The sequence below is a fragment of the Molothrus ater genome, chromosome 1 (assembly GCF_012460135.2).
Source record: "Molothrus ater isolate BHLD 08-10-18 breed brown headed cowbird chromosome 1, BPBGC_Mater_1.1, whole genome shotgun sequence".
NCBI lineage: Eukaryota > Metazoa > Chordata > Aves > Passeriformes > Icteridae > Molothrus > Molothrus ater.
In genome coordinates, this window is record NC_050478.2 from 53,010,489 (window position 1) to 53,030,291 (window position 19,803).

Genomic DNA, 19,803 nt, shown 5'->3' on the forward strand with positions numbered 1-19,803 from the left:
TGTCTGCAAGAAGAGAAAGCAGCCTGCTGGCAGGCTTTGTGCTAGACAGAGCTCTCCATCTCGGAGGCACAGCATGAGAGCACAGAACAGGCGCGATGTGATCTGGAGTTGTGACTGCACAACTGTTGCATTTTCGTATTAAATCTGGCAACAGTTTCATCAAGGGTTCGGCAACTTACAAGGTTGGTGTGTCAGACCATGAATCTATTTCCCAAATCACCATGCTGACAAAAACTCTGTGGGAGATGTGCTGCTGGTATGATTTGCCTCTGTGGAGAACAGCACCATCCTGACAAAAACTCAGTGGGAGATGTGCTGCTGGTGTGATTTGCCTCTGTGGAGAACAGCACCTCTCCCTTCTGCCGAGTTTTTCTCTCAGTGTGAGCTGCTGCTTCTTGTAAATGTCTCTCTCCAAATGCTTCAGGTCTCCTGAAAAAGTTGCCAGAGCACAGTTTGGCAACTGTGGTTGAGGTGCCTACATGCCAGCCTTGATGACAGCAGAAGGGAACCTTCCCAGCCTCCACTGTCACACCCCAGTAAGGCTGTGGGATGTGAGTCCGGCTCTGTAGGAAGTGACTTGGGTCTCTACCAATATCAGCCACAGCTCCTCTGTGTTCATCCTCCCTGTTTCATTCAGCATCCCTTTTTTTGGCTTACCCATTCCTCATGATTCAACACAAGTTTTCTCATTACCAGTATTTGCTTTCCTCACAAGCCTGGCAGCCTTTGTGACCTCTAATACATCTGGCAGCTGGCTCTGTACATACTCATCCATGATTTTACTGAAGGAGTTTAGTCTAGTCTAGTTTTGAGGGGAAGGTTGGTGGTACAGTAATTAGCTGTAACAGAGTACAGTGTCTCGTGTAAATGCATCTTGCCTCTGGTTTATCTCAAGCTGGAGAGGTAAAGACCATAAGCTCAACACAAAAGAAGCAGGGAAGAGAGCAAATTGAGGAAATGCTGCAGTTTATTAGGGTAACTGCCTGAAGCACTGAGAATACTTGCTTTCAAGATTTTTGTGAATCATATTTCTGCTGCGTAGCCAATTTTATCTCTGCCAATTGGTCAGAAATAATCTAAGGAATCTCATAGGAGTCTCATTTCCCAGTTCATTCTCTGTTTAAAGAAGTTCTCAGAACTCATGCTAGCATAGACAATATGATTGCCTTTATATACCCATGGTGCAGTGGTGGTGGTAGAGTTTAACTTCTCTTTATGCCACCTGATGTATTCCTCACCAACCCACACAATCACAAAATAAACCATATTTCACCTGCCTTTTAACTGTCTCTGGAAACACTTCTTTATTCATTATCCAACTGTGTTACTGGCATATCTCAGGTCATAGGATAATTGCTTAATAAATTAACTTCACCATTTTCCCAGGAGGATCTGGGCAACACAGACACAGTCTGCTGGGTGCTCAGTTGTCATAAACTGTTCAAAAGAAGCTAAGTCAGGACGAATGAAAAAAATGAAAAATACTGCTGGAGAATATAAGTGAAATTTTCAAAGCAGCCTATGCCTATTAAGATAAATTCCTTTTTAATTTAAAAAATACCACCGTGTTGGTATTTTTTAAATTCAAATGTTTTTTGTTCCATTAAATTATGTCAACTTCTTCATGCCTTTTCACTTCTAGCTTTTTCCCATGGCTACAGGTTTCCCCTAGAATTCTATCCCACATAGCAGTTTCTCTGGCTATTGAATAAATCTAGGAGACAGACTGTGATTCAGAGCAGCCACATTCTGACACTGCTTCAATCACACTTGAAGGGCAAAGGCTGCTTCTGTACTGGAGCAAGGAGAGGCAAAATGGATGGTCCATGTTCTGCTGCTCCAACCCAAATTTTGAAGGGAAGGTTATACTGACTCTACCTTATTAATACAACCTTTCTTCTTCTCCAGAGGAAAAAGGATAGCAAACCCAAAAAGATCCAACTGAAACCAGCTAAGCAGAAAAATTTGAAGTAGGAGGGAAAAAAATATTTCCTGGGAAATGGCATCATGCATTAACTATAGTCATAAACTCAAAGGTAAGGAGGTAAAGAAGGAAAAGATGCAATTTTTAGTTTCAGATTTTGCCCCATAAGGGCTGGAATAACTTGATAGAGACATCCATCACAACTTCATCACAACCACAGCTCTCAGCTGTGGAATGATTAAATCCCAGAATTAATGCAAGCATTTCTTAGGCTAAATAAAATTCTGTCAAACCTGATTCCCACAGCTGGATTATGCCTTCTTAGGTTAAAGCAAGACAGCCAAGATTAGCCAAAGTCTTTCAAAAAGGAAGCCCACCTAAAATAGCCTTTGCTTCCTTATCTGGTTTCATTTTACTGAGTTAAATCTTTGTCACAACCTTAAAGAACTCTGCTACACATGGGACAAAATTGTGAGCTCCTTATCTCTGCCTCAGAGGAACTCCAGGCAACCAGGAAGGAGTTTCACAGCCTGTATTAATCTTTGCAGTGCAGAGGCTGCTAATTTTTTCCATGCAATAGCCCTGTATTTACCCAGACCTGTATGTAGGGGTGTGACCTTGCCTTTAAACAGGAGCTCCCCACTGCTGCTACAGGAGATAAAGAAGTGGAAGGTGAGAGCTCATTTCTCCCTGTAGTGTCAGAAGTTGGCCACCTTCCAAACAGCTGGGTGGTTTTCCAGCTACTGCCTCAGCTATTTAACAGGGGAAGAGAAGGTTCAGGGTAGTAACTGAATTTACCTGTGACATTTCATTTCATTGGAAACCATTTATTTTTGCTAAAATGTTCACATGCTCCCCTCAGCTACTGCCAGTTTAATTACACCTTCAATAATTCAGTCAGTGGTTGCTCAGTCTTCCCAGCTGAATTATTAATTAGCAGAGTGGAAAACCCCACAACTGAGCATGTGAGGTGGAGCACTCTAGGAATGCAGCTGCAGCTGCGCAGACACAACATCTGGGAGAGTGAGTCCTGGAGCTATTCTCCATCCGAGCCTAATCTCACATCTCCAAGCACACAGGATCTGCCTTCTTCCCTCCCTGCTTCCTTCTCTTTCTGTCTTTTTGTTTTTCTTCCTGAAGAACTCTTTGCATCACCTTTCCTGAACAAAGCTTTTGTGTAGCTTCCCCCAGTAAACTGAGTGGAAATACCAGGTCCCAAACACATTTCAAAGCAAGAAGAAGGAAATACTTGTTTTCAGGAGCTAGGGAAGAACATAAGCTATCTCAAACTGTAGTGGGGGTGAAGATAAGGGTTTTGTACAATAGCTAACAATTACTTGTTAGGGTAGAAAGTGACCTCTGGAGATCATCTAGTTCAACCCCCACAATCCTTGGAAGAAAATATGGGAAGAAGGTGTCCCTGCCCATGGCATGGGGGTTGGATCTAGATGATCTTTAAGGTCCCTCTCAACCCAAACCATTCTGTGATATAACAGATAGGTCACAGATGTGGCTATAGTAAAAAAATCTGGATAGCTTCACTGAGACAAAGGAATGTGGAAAGCAAGAGGGAGAACGAATTTGTGATTATACATGAAATGGCAGAGAGAAAGTAAAAAGGCACTTTTTAATGACATAATTAACTATCCTTATGGCAGCTTTCTTTCAATTGCTAAATTTGCATATATGCTTCCCATAGTGATCCACATTTCTAGTTATTAACTTGTGACAAGGTCATCCACTTGAAAAGAATTTCTGAATAAGGCCATGAAGTAATTAATTTCTCTGTTAGAGAATTTGTTTAGCCAATAACAGTTCTTAAAATATTAAGAAATTTTCTGCTACTTAGAAGAATATATGGAACATGTGTGAATAAGTAGCAGGGAAAAAACCTTACCCCTCAAGAAAAATGATGGGCTAATTAAACCACTTCTCATACACAGATACAATATTAAAAATTAATTAATTACAAAACATGGCTTTCTGCTTGCTTCAAGAAAAAACAGCAGAAATTAATCTAATGGTATAGCAGCCAGATACTCTCCACGGGAAGGGAATCAAAACTGTCAGGGTCACTACAGAATATAAAATCCCTAACTGGTGGTGGTGGTCCATAAGTAACAATCCACACTGTCTTTGCATGACCCTATGAGATTAATGTGCTCACAATACAATCCTGGCACTTATGATGAGATCTCTGCTTTCCCTATAGAGCCCCAGCACTGAGTGCTCTCCAGCTGTTCAGCCCCCTTTCCCTTCCATACACATTTCCATAGTGCTGCTTTTCTGATAATCCCCCATGGCCTCGGGACTTGCTCTGTAGCTAAAACAAGATATAAAGCCATGTTAGTCTCAGCCTAATGAGTGATGCATCAGACCTCTTCTTCTACATGTTGTCAGCATCTTTCAAGCTGATCAGAAATAGAAAAAAAAAAATGGAAACACATCTCTGGGTGAGCAAATGAAGGCTCCTTCTCAGCACGGGCTCAGTGTTATGTATTGCTGCCAATGGAGCTGGGCAGACACAAAGCTGCCTTTTGTGGGGGCTGAATGTCACTGAAGCACAATGTCCTTTTCTTCACAGGAAAATACAAACTAGAAAGAAGTCCACAAGGTACAGGGAGTCCTCCATGTTTATTGACTGTCTCAGGGACTGAATGCTGAAAGAAGTTTGCACCAAGTAGTTGACCAGTTCTGGAGCTTTCACTTGGGATTTTGCTCTGTTGGAAAATGCCCGAGGAAGAGACAGGAATTGTGTCAGTCCAGGATTTCAAACAAAAAAAAAAGGACGAAGTCTGAGCCTAGTGCTTTACTTCTGTCCTGCACAAATTCATTTTTTGCAAAATCCAGAGGCACTACTGCAGAGCCCAGCAATAGCTGGCTGGAAATAAGGAACCATGCTTTTCTCTGTGCACGCTGCTTAGATCAATAGCTTACCGAAGGCAAAATTAGCTCTAAGGCCATTCACAGGAAATAGAAGGAGGACACTAGGAAAATCACTATAAAATCAGTATAAAATGTAAGACTTTCTTTTAAGAAAGGTGTTGAACAGCTAGCATTTTCTTAACATTTAGAATGGGGAAAATAAGTGATTAGGTTGGAAATTGGAAGACATGCGAAAGGTATGCATATTTTGGCAGGGCAGTGAGCAGTAGAGGCGAGTCCACCACAGCCACATTACAATATAAATGTCTAAATATTCAAACATTGCAGTAAGAATTGCCTCATAGATGGAGTCTGGGAAAGCAGAGCATGAAGAGGCCATGGAAGACAACAGAAGGCAGTTCTTGCAACAGCCATAAGCCTCAAAGTCAGTGCCTCTGCTCACCCCTGTCTCTTCAGAACCTAAGAAGGTCAGATAGTTGTTATTATTTACCACAACTACTCCTCTGAGACTTAAGGGAGTGATGAAATGTAGATCCCTATTACTTGACAAAGGTAACTATGGATTTCATTCTTGAAGTAGGGGCCTTGTAACTCATATTTTTCTTACAGCCTTTTCTCCTCCCTGCTCTTTTATGGAGAACTACTTGTAGTCATGATTAACAGTGAATGTGTAAGAGAAATTCTCTGGGGATACAAATATAGAATGCACAAAATTCAGCCTGTCTAAAAATGCTGTCTACAGCTTTAAATTCAGCAAGAAGCTTTCATCTTATGTGTTTTACCTCCATAGGCTGGGAAAACTCAGAGAAACATTAGCCCTGGTCATCACTTTTTCATTTCAGCTTAATCTTTGAAAATAACAAAATCTTGCTTGAAGTCTTAGATTTTCCTTCATATTTGTGAGACCCAAATGTAACTATAAGGTCTGTCAAAGGTTATGGAGTATGTTTTTTTTCCTGCTTCAAGTGCAATGTTCCTGATACAGATAGAATTCTTGAAAATCATATTAACAAAGCCAATGTCTATGCTCTTGGGAAGATACAGTCATTGCAATCAGGGTTATTATAACATCAATAAACTGAAAAGAATTAAATTACTTTTGATCAAAACTGACTATTCTCAATTGGTTGCCTGTTGAATTTGTGTCAGCCAAATCAGCAGGATGAGGAAGATACACTCTGGTGGCTTGAAAATGAAGTACAACTCTTTGATCAGAAAGAAAAAGGAAGAAAGTATTGCAAATTCTCTTCCTTCATATTTTTCAGTGTGAAGTGTCTCACAGGAAAAAAAGATTTCTTTGAGAAATTATCTAAACTAATTCTTTGCTCATTTGTACTGCTGGCTTTGCTTGTGAATGCTCTCTGGATCTTATGATCTTGAGGTTTCTTTCCCTAACAATTTAATCGCTTGTATTGTTTGTGTTGGTTTTTTTTTTTTTCTTTTCTGTTTCTTATTAGACATAATGTCTTCTTTATAGCAGATAAACCTTATTTCTGGACCAAAAGAGTCTAATCTGTGGAGAAGAAGACTTTTACTTCTAGGATTACACTTATTTTTAGATTTATACATTAAAAATTCCTGGGGACAGATTCTGCCATTGCTGTCCAGCTGAGTCACACTTTTATAAATAGCCTTACTGCACAGAATGGCATTTCTTTTAGTGTAGACACTGTTTCTGCAGATGAGAAGTGATTGGGTTTGGTACTTGGAAGCTTCCTGAAAAAATTTTACTATTTTCCTCCTGTTTTAAAGGGAAAGGGGGAGAAAAGAATCAATAAAGGGGGCATGATTTAGTAATAAACCAGATTTCCAGTTTTATCTGAAGAGCTCTAGATAAAGGCCATAATGAGCCTGTGTTCCATCAAATGTTTTCACATATGGTATCTTTAAAGTAGTTTACTTGATGAGAACACACACCAGGTCAGATTAACAGTCACCCCAAGTGATATTTGTCATTACTCCCTCACCTATGATAGCAAAAAACACAACAGGCTGATAATCTGCAAACAGCTCCAGCTCCTTCCCCTGCCACCAACTGAGGGAGCAACTTTGCGGAATTCCCTTGTTCTTTTGGCGCTTCAGTTTGCCACCTGTCACACAGCAATCGTGCCATTTAGCTTCCAACATAACTTGCTACTACCAAAGTGATGTATGAGGGTTTGGTATTTGCTCTGCACCCCTTTCTGCAGGGCCACGCACACACGAGCACTTTGCAGTTACTCATTTGGGTTTCTTGCAGCACCTCCTGGTGTACTCCTCCTGTTACACACACAGACACTGGATGCCTCTTACTTAACATACTTGCCAATGACCTTCTTGGGCTTTGACCCTTCCTCTGTTCCTTTTCCATAGTAACTCTGTGGTAATCTGCTCTGCACTGCACAAAAATACCTGACAAATATTCATCTGGGGCAAGAGAAACTGAAACACGTGAGCATTCTCCTGAACTCCTGGAAGATTACATTCCTTGTTCACAAATGACCTTACCCAAAGGACTATGGCAGACCTGGACCCTTGGGCCCAAGTGATATGTCATGAAGGGTGTTGGAAACAGAGAAGCTTAATTTTCATTTCCTTGACTTCCATTTTAAAAATCAAAAATTCAAAAGTAAAGATTCATTATCTCATTAATTGACCTTGTAACCAACAGCTTCATGTTTTATAACCCACCTCTCAATCACTTGGAATTACCATTTCATTTAAAAGAAATCCCATGGAAATCAAGATATCATTCATCCTGTTTAAGAGAGACAGAAATATATAAGATATCTATAATTGGACAGACTCCTGATGTTATTCAAAACACTTTAGATGCTCTACTTGATCTGACTATGACTGAGTAGGAACTGTCAAAAGATGAAGGAGTAGGAACTTCCAAACCCACTTTATTTAGAACAAACCTTCCATATAGGACTGGCCTGTCAATTTTGAGCCTTAAGCTATTCAGTATAGCTTCTTGAAAACCTCTATTCTTTGTATTTAATAGTAATCCCAGATTATAAAATGAAATGTATATCTTTCCAACAGCCTGTTCAAAATCCTTAGTTCCACTGAGAGAATGTCACATAATGTGCTCTGGATCTACAGCACAATAGAAAGCAGAGCTGTAAGCCACACTGATAGACAAGCTGATGAGCTCTGGGATGGGGGTGGGAATAGAAACAGCTTTAGTATACCTTGGGGATGGATGTAAGAGCTGGCAGCCCCATAAGTAGGGGCTCATTGTCCTTCCTACACCATGGCGTACACTGCATTTGTGGTGCCTATTCCTCTTGCACCTTGGTGAGGTGGTTCCAAAGTTAGGACACATAAAGTGTTATTCTACCTTACAACCAGGACATGTCAGACAAGAGCCTGTACCTTTTGAAGAAACCAAAGGAAACAATCAGATACCTGTGTATTTGGATTAGTATATCCTAATTTTTCAAAATCTTACTATTAGTTTAAAAGGTAGAACATGCTAGAAAATTATAAGATAGGACTGGATTTCTGCTGAGTGCTTTTCCAAATCTTTGCTTCTTCATTTTCAACCCACTATCTTAGAACCAGGAAATTTGCTTTATTAAAAAAAAAAAAAAACAAAAAACAAAAAACAAAAACCCACAATTAAAAATCACAGGATTCAGCAGTGGCCCTCCAGAGAATTCCCTGACATATTTTTTATGTTGACAACTCCATAAACCCTTTGTTTTGGGTCTTCTGCTCCAGTTTCAGTTTTCTTTTTCATAGATTTATCCAGCATTTTAAATATGAAATGAATCCTCTAAACTTTCTTTTAAGTATGTGTATTGTCCTCAACTAGTGAGAAAAATACAGAAACTGAAACTGAAATATAGGATGTTGAAAGAAATCAACCAATTAGACTCAATTTACTGCACTCATCAAAGGTAATTTCAGTTTTCAGCCATACACCAAATGTTTGGTGCCCAGCAGTAGTCTCCCAGGCATGTGCTCTGCATTAAATATATATATATATATATATATATATATATTCGCATAAATCCATATGCCCACATTTCAGTACATTGGACCAAATTCTCCCTTGAATTATACAACACTGACTTCAACAGAATCTCCTAGGAATATACATAAGAATATTCAAAAATTAGATACGTCACTGCTACATAGTCTACTTTCTTTGCATTCATTTCATGGATTTTCCTTCCATTTGGCCTCATTCTTAAGTCTTTGGCAGGTGAAGAGTGAGGTAAATTATTTGGAAACATCTCATATTTATTGATCCTCCTTCACAGCATAAATTACACACTGCAGTCACATGATGTACAAGAAGGAATTTTGTAAATAGCTTATTTAAATATTAATTCAGAGTTTCTAAAAACACAGGAACCTTTATCATTCCTGTGCTTCTAAAATGTTTCAAACCTTTGATGGGGCACAAAATCTTCTATTCCATTCTGAGCAACTGATATTTTTTTAAACACCACACTGGTTCCTTTTCTTTCCAGTTTCTGTCTGCTGTTTACAAACAGATCCTTATGGCTCTATGAATTCAAGACAATTATACCTTTAAATTCACTGGAATGCCATCAGACCTATTATTTTTGGGACTTTCTAGCTGCATAAATAAAATATCAACTATCTGAATATAAGGCATAGAAATATATAGGGATTGTTTTCTACAGGCATAGAAAGCAACATGAAAAGCCATCTGTAATTAAGGAGAAATGATAGGAAAAACTGCAATTTCAATACATCACCCAGCAAAAACCAGAAGTGCATAAATGTAAACAAAAGCCAGCACATTTGTTCTCAATAGAGATTGAATTAGATCTAGTTGGAACAATTAATTATAATAAATTAATTTTTTTTCATAACTATTATTGTATATTTCTTTGTATTTATCAAATTCAGTCTTTTCACAGAAGTTCTCCTTACACAGGTGAAAATTCTTGGAATCTGTTTCCTATCGCACTTTAGAGCTTTTGTTTGGCACCTGCCCGAAACCTGCACTGCTCTGCCACCTAGTGCTTCGAAGAAGGGTGTCTCACATCAAATGCCAGCACAGGATGTTCAACAGAATAGATGTTTCTATAAAGAAATATTTTACTAACATTTCCTCACTCAGGATGATTAAGGAGGACCTTGGTTTATCAGCCTCGAAGGATATCGTAATTGATCACTGCCAGAGATCGCCTCTATGCCTGCAGATCTTAGTAATACACAAAATTGTTTAGCAACCTGCATCTTTGTATTTTAGGATATTACACCATGGATCTTTTGAAAATGTAAAATAAATTAATTTTTGCATAAAATTCTTATAGAAGAAAAAATTTAATCAAATATCACATGTATTTAATGATATGAAATTTTTAGACAAAAATGTCCATTTCAACTTCTAGCAGGTACACAAAGAATCAAAATGAAATTACAGGTGCATAAAATTTTTGTTTGTAAATGGATTCTAAAGCACAGCATTTGCAACAACCAGCTTACCTCTTGTTAATTTTAATTTACACTGTTTCCAAAAGTGTGTTTCTATATTAGAACTGTTGTGAGTTATATTTTTATAAATTTACATTTAAACAGGGCTTATTTCAAGTAACAGACCAGGCTACAAGCTTTAGAGGAATTTTTATTTTTTGCAATTTCATTTGAAGGTAATGGAGCTTGACATTGGCAGAGTTAACACAACAAAGCTATGAAAGTGAGCTTTGCTCTTCTTTTGAAGGAAAAGTCATCCAAACAAGACTGCTCTGACTCTCACTGAAGATAATTTCTTCTACAGGAAAATTAACTGGTACAACATCAATTACATATACAAATCTTCAATATTTATCAGCTGGTTCTAATTTTTCTTGTAGATACCATGAATACCAAATGATTTTCCCCTCACACTACTCAGAAACAACTATGAAACATTGTCAAGCATCTCTTCTTGTCTGGATTGCATAAATGCAGAACCAACATAAACTGTACAGCTATGGGATGAATCACAGAATGGTTGGGGTTGGAAGGGGCCTCTGGAGACTATTTAGTTCAAACCTCCTGCTAAAGCAGGTTCGCCTGGAGCAGTTTATGCATTGGTAAGATCCCTGCAGTCGTCTCTTCTCAAGGCTGAACTGGCCCAGCTCCCCTCAGCCTGTCCTCCAGTCCCTGAATGATCTTTGTTGAACAGGACTGGACCCGCTGCTGACCCCTGGGGAACACCGCTAGGTGCAGGCTGGACTCTGGTGATGATCACAACACTCTGGGATCTGCCATTCAGCCAGTTCTGCCCTATGGAAGACAATGTCAAGAGCCTTGAAGTCAAGGTAGACATTACCCACTCCTCTTCCCTCATTATCCCATCCAGTCATTCCATCACACAAGGATGGCTGGCCAAGCATGATTTCACCTTGGTAGATCCATGTTGACTACTTGTCATAACCTTCTTTTTTGTCTGCACTTGGAAATGACAACCCGGCTGTTCCTTCACCTTTCCAGATGAAAAAAAGTTAACTGGTTCATAGTTCCCTGGATCCTGTCCTCCTTCTTGTTCATTTTGAAGTTTGAGTTCTCATGTGTGTAGCCTCAGCTCTCTTAACAGGGAGCAGTAGGCACAAACTTTCCCAAATCTGCACAGGATTTTTCCTAGGAAGGCAGAGAGAAGAGATGAGATGAGATGAGATGAGATGAGATGAGATGAGATGAGATGAGATGAGATGAGATGAGATGAGATGAGATGAGATGAGATGAGAAAGAAGAGAGAAAACAATTCTAATCTCTATTCTCTACTCCTGTTGTTTTTGCACATGTAGAATGTGTTAAGAAGATTGTTTTCCTGAAGGGATTTAGTAATTAGATTCTACGGAAAATTGTTTTGTTTCCTTGGCCAATTGGGTCAAAGCTGTGTCCTAGCTGTCTCAGACAGTCACAAGTTTTTCTGTAGTATCTTTTGTATAGTATAGTTTAGTATCTCTTTAGTATAATTATAATATACATGTACCTCTTCATGATTTTACAAATAACTCTCAGCATGTGAGGGTGCATCCCATCAAGTCCCGTGGATTTGTGGGTGTTAAGTTTGCCTTGACACCCACAAATGCTAATCTGATACTCCACAAAATTTTTTCTCCAGACTTTTTTGCTTGCCTACAGAGTCAGAGACTCCTGAGGGCTGCTTTAGCAGTAAAGACTGAAGCAAAAAGAGACCTTCCATAACTCCACCCTCTCTGGATCCTTTGTCACCACCACCAGTGAGTACGTTTTCCCAAATCTTCCTGTTGCTACTGATGTACTGGAGGGACCCCTTGTTGTTATCCCTGATATTCCTTGCCAGATTTAATTCCAAATGGACCTTAGCCTTCTAGATCTCACTCCTGTGTACTCTGAAAACATTCCTATATCCCTCACAAGTGCCCAAGAACCCTGCCCCTTTTTTCACAAACTTCCATAAACTTCCTAGTTCTCTTTATGTTTTGCCAGCAGCTCTTTGCTCGTCTACGCCGGTGTCCTACCCCTTTGCTTGATTTCTTACCTGTAAGGATTCACTGATCTTGATCTTGGAGAAAGTGATGCTTATTCAGCTTTTTTCCTACAGAACTGTCAAACATTAATATCTGTATCTGTGAATTGGCAGGGTGTAATTGGTCCTATATGTGGACAAATCAAAGGACCCTCACCTCTCTCTAAAATACACTGTCCTGTGGGAAAGGCATGTGTGTATCTGCCTTACTGCTTGGCTAATCTCACCTCTAATAGGTCAGTCTCATCCCATGCAGCTCTGTCAAAAGTTAGCTTTCCACTCCACATCCTTCTGGACACCTTTTATTGGCTTCACTTCTGAACAAGGAGAAAATAGACATGACTGGACTAAATCCCGTTTGGACAAATCAAATGGACTTATGTTGTTTGCTTGGATACTGTCAACTGAATGGCATCAATTTATACTTGTCAGATTCATTATGTCCTTACTTTGTGGAGGAAATGTAGTATCTCCACTAACATCTGTTACTACCAGTTATGCTTCAAAGCATGGGATCCAGAGCAAGCAAAGCAAAAGTGAAACATTCCAGCACACACCAGCCCACTCCTTAAGCAGGCATAAGGAGCTCAGCCAACTACAAGTGAAGGCTATTGTGGAAAGTATGGTCCTGTGTCCTCCGCTTTCATATTCCTACAGTCTGCCACTTTCCTGACCCTGACAGAAGATCCCTATGGGGAGATCCTCACCAAAAAAAACATGATGTAGAAAGCCAGGGAACAGTTCTAAGTTAGCACAGCTCCCTGAACCAGGAAGCAAAGGAGCACGTACACTCAAGTGCCAAGGAAATAGAGGGACAACCCAGACACAGGTAATGCTCTGCTCAAGGGAGCAGTCCCTTTGGTGGCAGAGAAAATGATGAAAGGAATAGGAAAGCTCACATTATCAACAAGTGTCTCAAGGATTGGTGTCATCAGCAGGATTTTGCATTCTTTGATCATGGGGCAACTTTTACGGCACTTGGCTGCTGAAACTGGATGGGCTCCATCTCTCTGTTAGGGGTAGAAGGATTTTAGCTCATGAACTGGTGGAACTTATTGAGAGGGCTTTAAACTAGGTTTGAAGGGCTAATGGCAGGTAGCTGGGCTCTCTGGAAGCAGGCCCAAGGATGGTAAGCCTAAGTTAGGAGAGATAGCAGCCCAGCTGAGGTGTATGTATACTAATGTGCACAGCATGGCCAACAAACAAGAAGAGCTGGAAGCAATAGTGCAGCAGTGGAGCTATGATATAATTGCCATCACAGAAACATGGTGGGATGACTCACATGGCTGGAGTGCTGCACTGGATGGCTACAAGCTCTTTAGAAGAGACAGGAAAGGGAGAAGAGGTGGAGAGGTGGCCCTTCATATTAGGGATGCCATAGGTATTGAAACTGTTGAATGACGATGAAGTTGAATGCCTATGGGTAAGAATTAAGGGCAAGGCCAACAAGGCTGACATCCTACTGGGAGTCTGTTATCATCCACCCAACATGGAAGAAGAAGTGGACAACTTATTCTGTAAGCAGTGGAGAATGTTTCAGGATCACCAGCCCTTATTCTTGTAGGTGACTTCAACCTACCCGACATCTACTGGGAACTTAATACAGTAGAAAAGAGGCAGGCCGGGAAGTTCTTAAGAGTGTGTGGAGGACAACTTTTTGTCACAGCTGGTGAGTGAGCCCACCAGGGGAGGGACTGTGTTAGACCTATTGTTTACAAACAGAGATGGGCTGGTGGGAGATGTGGTGGTTGGAGGCTGCTTGGGGCACATTGATCATGAAATTATAGAGTTCTTGATATTTGGTGAAGTGAGGAGGAACACCAATAAGACTATTACATTGGACTTCTGGCGGGCAGACTTTGGTCTATTTAGGAGACTTATTCAGAGAGTTCCTTGGGAAGCAACCCTTAAAAACTCCTTAAAAAGGAGTCCAGGAGAAGGAGGTGTGCTTCAAACAGAGATCCTGAGGGCAGAGGAACAGACTGTCCATGTGAGCCAAAAGATGAGTTCACAAGGCAAATGTCCAGTCTGGATGTGCAATGAGGTTTTGAAGGAACTTAGAAATAAAAAGAGGATGTATCATCTTTGGAAGGTCTCTCAGGAAGTATTTAAGGGGGTTGCTAGGGCACGCAGGAAAAAAATTTAGAGAGGCCAAAGCTCAGTTTGAACTTAATTTGGCGAGTTCTGTAAAGGATAATAAAAATGTTTTTACAAATATATTAACAGCAAAAGGAAGGGTAAGACCAACCTTTGTTCTCTACTGGATGTGGGAGGGAACTTAGTAACTGCAGATGAGGAGAAGTTAGAAATGCTTGATGCCTTCTTTGCCTCAGTCTGTTACAGTAAATTAGAAAAATTATAAAAGAAAGGCCTCATAAAATCAGGCCTGCTCTGTTAAATGGATGGCTGGCCTTGTCAAGCTACCACTTTGCAAGTTCACACGTGAAAGTAATCCTGGTGTGAGCAGTTCGTTAACATAAAAATCTATTCCTGGGTGAAAAACAACTAACACCTGCATAAACATTAAATCTATCCCATGAGAACCGGTGAAAAAAAAATATTTAAACAATTGAAGAGTAGAGAAATTTGATGGACAAGTAAAATACCTTTTACTAACCAATAAAGTAATTAGCAAGAAAGCTACTAACCAATTGGAGTCACACTTGAGGTCTGTAATACTGTATAAAAATGAGTTATATGAATAAAGAATGGGCCACCATGAAGAAAATGGAGTCTTGTGTGATTTATTCTGATATCAGTCTTTAGAGGGAAGACGTCTTGTCCTCAGGACAGCTGTCCTCCTGGATTGGCAGATGGTGTCAGGGAGCAGAATGGTTCCCCTGTTGTCCAGAAGGAGGCAGTCAGAGAACTGCTGAGCTGCTTGGATGTTCATAAATCTCTGTGACCAGATGGGATCCATCCCAGGGTGAGGAGGGAGCTGGCAGATGAGCTTGTGAAACCGCTCTCCATCATTTACCAGCAGTCCTGGCTTGCTGGTGAGGTTCCAGATGACTGGAAGCTGGCCAATGTGATGCCCATTCACAAAAAAGGTGGGAAGGAGGATCCTGGTAATTATAGGCCAGTTAGCCTGACCTCAGTACCCAGTAAGGTGATGGAGCAGTTTATACTGAGCATCATCACACAGAACTTACAGGATGGCCAGGGTATCACACCCAGCCAGCACGGGTTTAGGAGGTTGTGTTTGACAAACCCAATCTCCTTTTATACCAAGTGACCCACCTGGTGGATGAGGTCTGTGAAAGGCTGTGGATGTTGTCTACTTGGAGTTCAGCAAGGCCTTTGACACTGTCTCCCACAGCACACTCCTGGAAAAGCTGGCAGCCCACAGCTTGGACAGGAGCACTCTTTGCTGGGTTAAGAGCTGGCTGGATGGCCAGGCCCAGAGGGTGGTGGTGAATGGTGCTGCATCCAGCTGGGGCCAGTCACCAGTGGTGTCCCTCAGGGCTCTGTGCTGGGAACAGTTCTGTTCAATATCTTCATTGATGAGGGGATTGAGTCTTTCATTAGTAAATTTGGGGGCAACACTAAGCTGGGAGCATGTGTTGATCTGTTGGAAGGTAGGATGGCTCTGCAGAGAGAGACCTGGAATGGTTGGATGGATGGACAGAGTCCAATAGGATGAAGTTTACTAAGTCCAAGTGCTGAGTCCTGCATTTTGGCCACAATAACCCCCTGCAACCTTATAGGCTGGGGAGGGTGTGGCTGGACAGTGTCCACGTGGAAAGGGACTTTGGGGTACTGGTCAACAGGTCAGCAGGAGCAGGGAGGTCATTCTGCCCCTGTACTCAGCAGTGGTGAGGCTGCACCTTGAGTGCTGTATCCAGTTCTGGGCCACTCAGTTTGGGAAGGACATTGAGATGCTTGAGCGCGTCCAGAGGGCAGCGAGGCTGGAGATGGGCTTGGAACACAATCCCTGTGAGGAATGACTGAGGGAGCTGGAGTTGGTTAGCCTGGAGAAAAGGAGACTCAGGGGTGACCTTATAACTCTCTACAATTATGTGAAAGGTGGTTGTAGTCAGGTCTATCTCTCCAGGCAGCAGCTGACAGAACGAGAGGACACAGTCTTTAAGCTGTGCCAAGGGAAATATAGGTTGGATATTAGGAAAAAATTTTTTATGGGAAGAGTGATAAAGTACTGGAATGGCCTGCCCAGGGAGGTGTGGAGTCACCATCCCTGGATGTGTTTAAAACAAGATTGGATGTGGCACATGGTTTAGTTGGGGTGATGTTAGGGCATGGGTTGGACTCTATGATCTTGAAGGTCTCTTCCCATCTAGTGATTCTGTGAGAGGGTTGGAGCAGGTTTGCATTTTTTGGCAGCCAAATAGCTACTAGGGTCGCTAAGCCACAATACCAAAGAGTACAGCATGTATACTGAAATCCCCAACAAAAACTGAAAATAGACTTAAACCCCTAAAGCAGTGGTGCTGCTGTGTGGCTAAAACCAAAGTGAAAATCCAGGCAGGTGCTGTAGCTGCACCCCTGAAGGCACCAGTGAAGAGTGGAGGTAGAGCTGCCCCCTCTCTGCCCAGGACTCCAGCCGAAGGCACTGTGCCGGCTCGTGGTTTTCCAAGCACACACTGACCACCCAGAATACTGCACAACTGCAAAGAAACAGCTTTGACCCCTGTCACATTTACAGTAATTACGTTTCAGTTTGGTTTTTTACTCAAGTGTACGCTGACGGGAGGGGAAAACAGGCTTTCCACATCCCTTTAAGATAGAATTATCTTGTATACTGACAACAGCAAGGAATATTCAACCTTCATCCAGTGCAGAAAAAAATGCAAATACTATGTGGCAACCACTATTTTGCCCAAACCTAGGACTATCACAAATTATCTCAAACAGCAACATTGTGGAGAGATCCACACAAAGGAAATAACCAAATAACTGCATAGTTCCTTCCAAATATCTTTTGTTTCTGATCAATAATATCACTTTTAAACATTCTTCCCCCTCCAAAAGAGCAGTAGCCAAAACCAGAAAGCAAATTTCCCTGGGACACTTAACAAACTTTATTGAACATCTGTGAATTTAGAAGATATTATTTACAAAACCAGCATAGGACATTAGCATACAAATTGTTCAGGGGACAGTACACAGATATCCAAACCCAAGGCAGATCCTGATTTCTCTCTGTTCTCTGCTGTGATGTATCATCACTGAGAAGCATTTCCCACTGCATAGTGGAGAAACAATGCCTGACTGGAAAATCACATGGCACAACAAAAATTCAAGCAGGCTTCCCAAAAGTTCAGAGGAGTGCTGTTCACACTGAGTGAACAAGAAAAAAATTCTGAAAAATCATGAATTCTCTTCCTGCAGCAACTGCTTTTGCTACCATTAATTCTACAGCATCAGTCTTGAACAAACCAAGATGGACGCTTCCTGGCTCTTTCAATGATCCGCTTGCCTTCATCTTTTTCTGTGGGTTTTTCTCCTTCGTAAAGGACAACAGTCTCTACAGTTGGAGCATTAAACGGCCCTCCTTCTTTCTTGTATATTTCCATCCGTATCAGTCGAGTTTCTTCTTTGACCTTTGCATAACAATAGCCACAAAGGACGTGTTTCTGCTTCAAGTTTCCACATTCAGGACAAACATCTATGTTCCTCTACAATGACAGTCAAAACCAGGAAATTTTGTAATTTGAACAGCAGCAAAAAAAGAAACAGGGCAAAATAAAAATATACAAATAAAAATGTTAAATTAGAGAAATTCACCTACCATTTCAAAATGTATTCCTCTACATAACTTTTCTGTAATGTGTTGCTATGTCAAATGCTTACAACTAAGAATAGCCTCTAAATTCAGTATTTAAGTCATTATGCCTAATTATGTTTGGAAGACTAAACAGCTATAGACTCAATTAGATGCACAGAAAAGGTAGGCCTTTCCCATTTACATTATCTGTTCAGCCAAAATTCACTTTTTGTTGCCTTGCACCTCAAGTGTCACTGTTTATTTAACCTCATACTGTCACATATAATGAATTACAAAGGATTTACAAAGGACTTTAAACATTACAGTATCTTTTATGCTTATTGATTTACAAAAAAACTCCAGAGAGCTTTCACAGTCAGTCCTTTCCTCTGCAATGATTCTCCAAAACAAGGGCTTTGCTGCTCACCTTTATTTCTATGAGCTTGCTGGGGTTCCTCCGCCTGCAGCGGTTCACCTCGATGGTGCGCCTCTGCTTGGGCGCCGCCATCCACACCATGCTCTCCGGCAGGCTGGGCGCCCCAGCGTCACTGATCCCTTGTGGAACAAGGGCCGGACCTTGCACAGCGAGTGCTGGTCCTGCAGGAGAAAGGAAAAGAGGGGTGTGATTGTCCCACTCTGCTCTGTACTGGTGTGGCCTCCCCCCTTGAATACTGTGTGCAGTTTTGGGCACCATAATATCAGAAGAATATAAAGCTCTTACAGAGCATTCAAAGGAGGGCCATGAGGATGGCAAAGGGCCTGGAGGGGAAGCCATACAAGAAGCAGCTGAGATTATTTCACCTTTCAGCCTGGAGGAGATTGAGGGGAAACCTTATCACATTCTACAACCTCCTCATGAGGGGAAGGAGAGGGGCAGGCACTGATCTCTTCCCTGTGGTGACAGGATTCAAGAGCATGGCATGAAGCTGAGTCAAAGGAGGTTTAGGTCAGACACTGGGGAAAAGTTCTTCCCCTAGAGGGTGTTTGGGCACTAGAGCATCTTCCCCAGGGAAGTGGTCACAGCTCCAAGCCTGACAGAGTTCAGGAAACGTTTGGAAAACGCTCTTGGGCCCATGGTATGACTCTTGGGACTGCCCTGTGCAGGGCTGAGTTGGACTTGATGATCCTTGTGTGCCCCTTCCCGCTCAGCATTATCTGTGATTCTGTGAGAAAGAAATTCCTCACAGGCAAGCCCCATTTACGTGCGGTCGAGGAAACACGACACGGATGCTGCCGTCACCCCCGAAGCAAGGCAAGAGCGGCGCCCCCGCCCCGCTCCCTCACTGACCCCAGCGCCCTCCCGCCCTTCAGAGGTAAAACGAGTCCCTAAGCCCCGACATCGCCCTCTCACAAAATCACAGAATCGATGGCGCTGGAAGGGACCTCTGAGATAATCTATTCCAAATCCTTCCCAAAGCAGGTGACACAAGAACGCGTCCAGTTCCTTCAGCTAGGCGGAGAAGAGCCCGGAACCTACCCCAGGGCGGGCTCTGGCCCCCGAAGATACCCGGCCAGAGGCCACGCTCCAGCCGCCCCCAGCAGCGTTGCAGCAGAGCGCGAAGCCGCGGCAGCGGAGAGCGGACCAGGACCAGCACCGCCATAACCCCACACGGCACCGCCGAGCCCTCGGGGGAGGCGACCCTGTTCCTGAGCCTTCTGGGAAACCGAGTGCCCTTAGCCTGTCCCGACAGTGCAGGAGACAGGACCAGGACTCCAAGTCCCAGCACTGCTCTCGCTTACCGGGAGGGCGGGGCGGTGTAGGGCGGATGGAGGACTCAAACTCCCAGTATGCCTCACGGCGCG

General features: G+C 42.1%; 1 protein-coding gene across 1 annotated transcript; it reads right to left on the bottom strand.

The window, feature by feature from the left end:
- Nucleotides 1-17,290: 17,290 nt before the first annotated feature.
- Nucleotides 17,291-19,634, bottom strand: MRPL32 (mitochondrial ribosomal protein L32). The gene is made up of 3 exons (XM_036379138.1): nucleotides 19,478-19,634; nucleotides 18,428-18,597; nucleotides 17,291-17,911 (listed from the first exon to the last, which is right to left on the bottom strand). Exons 1-3 carry the CDS (start codon nucleotides 19,599-19,601, stop codon nucleotides 17,657-17,659), a joined length of 549 nt encoding a protein of 182 aa, XP_036235031.1. The 5' UTR covers nucleotides 19,602-19,634; the 3' UTR covers nucleotides 17,291-17,656.
- Between the last annotated feature and the right edge of the window lie 169 nt (nucleotides 19,635-19,803).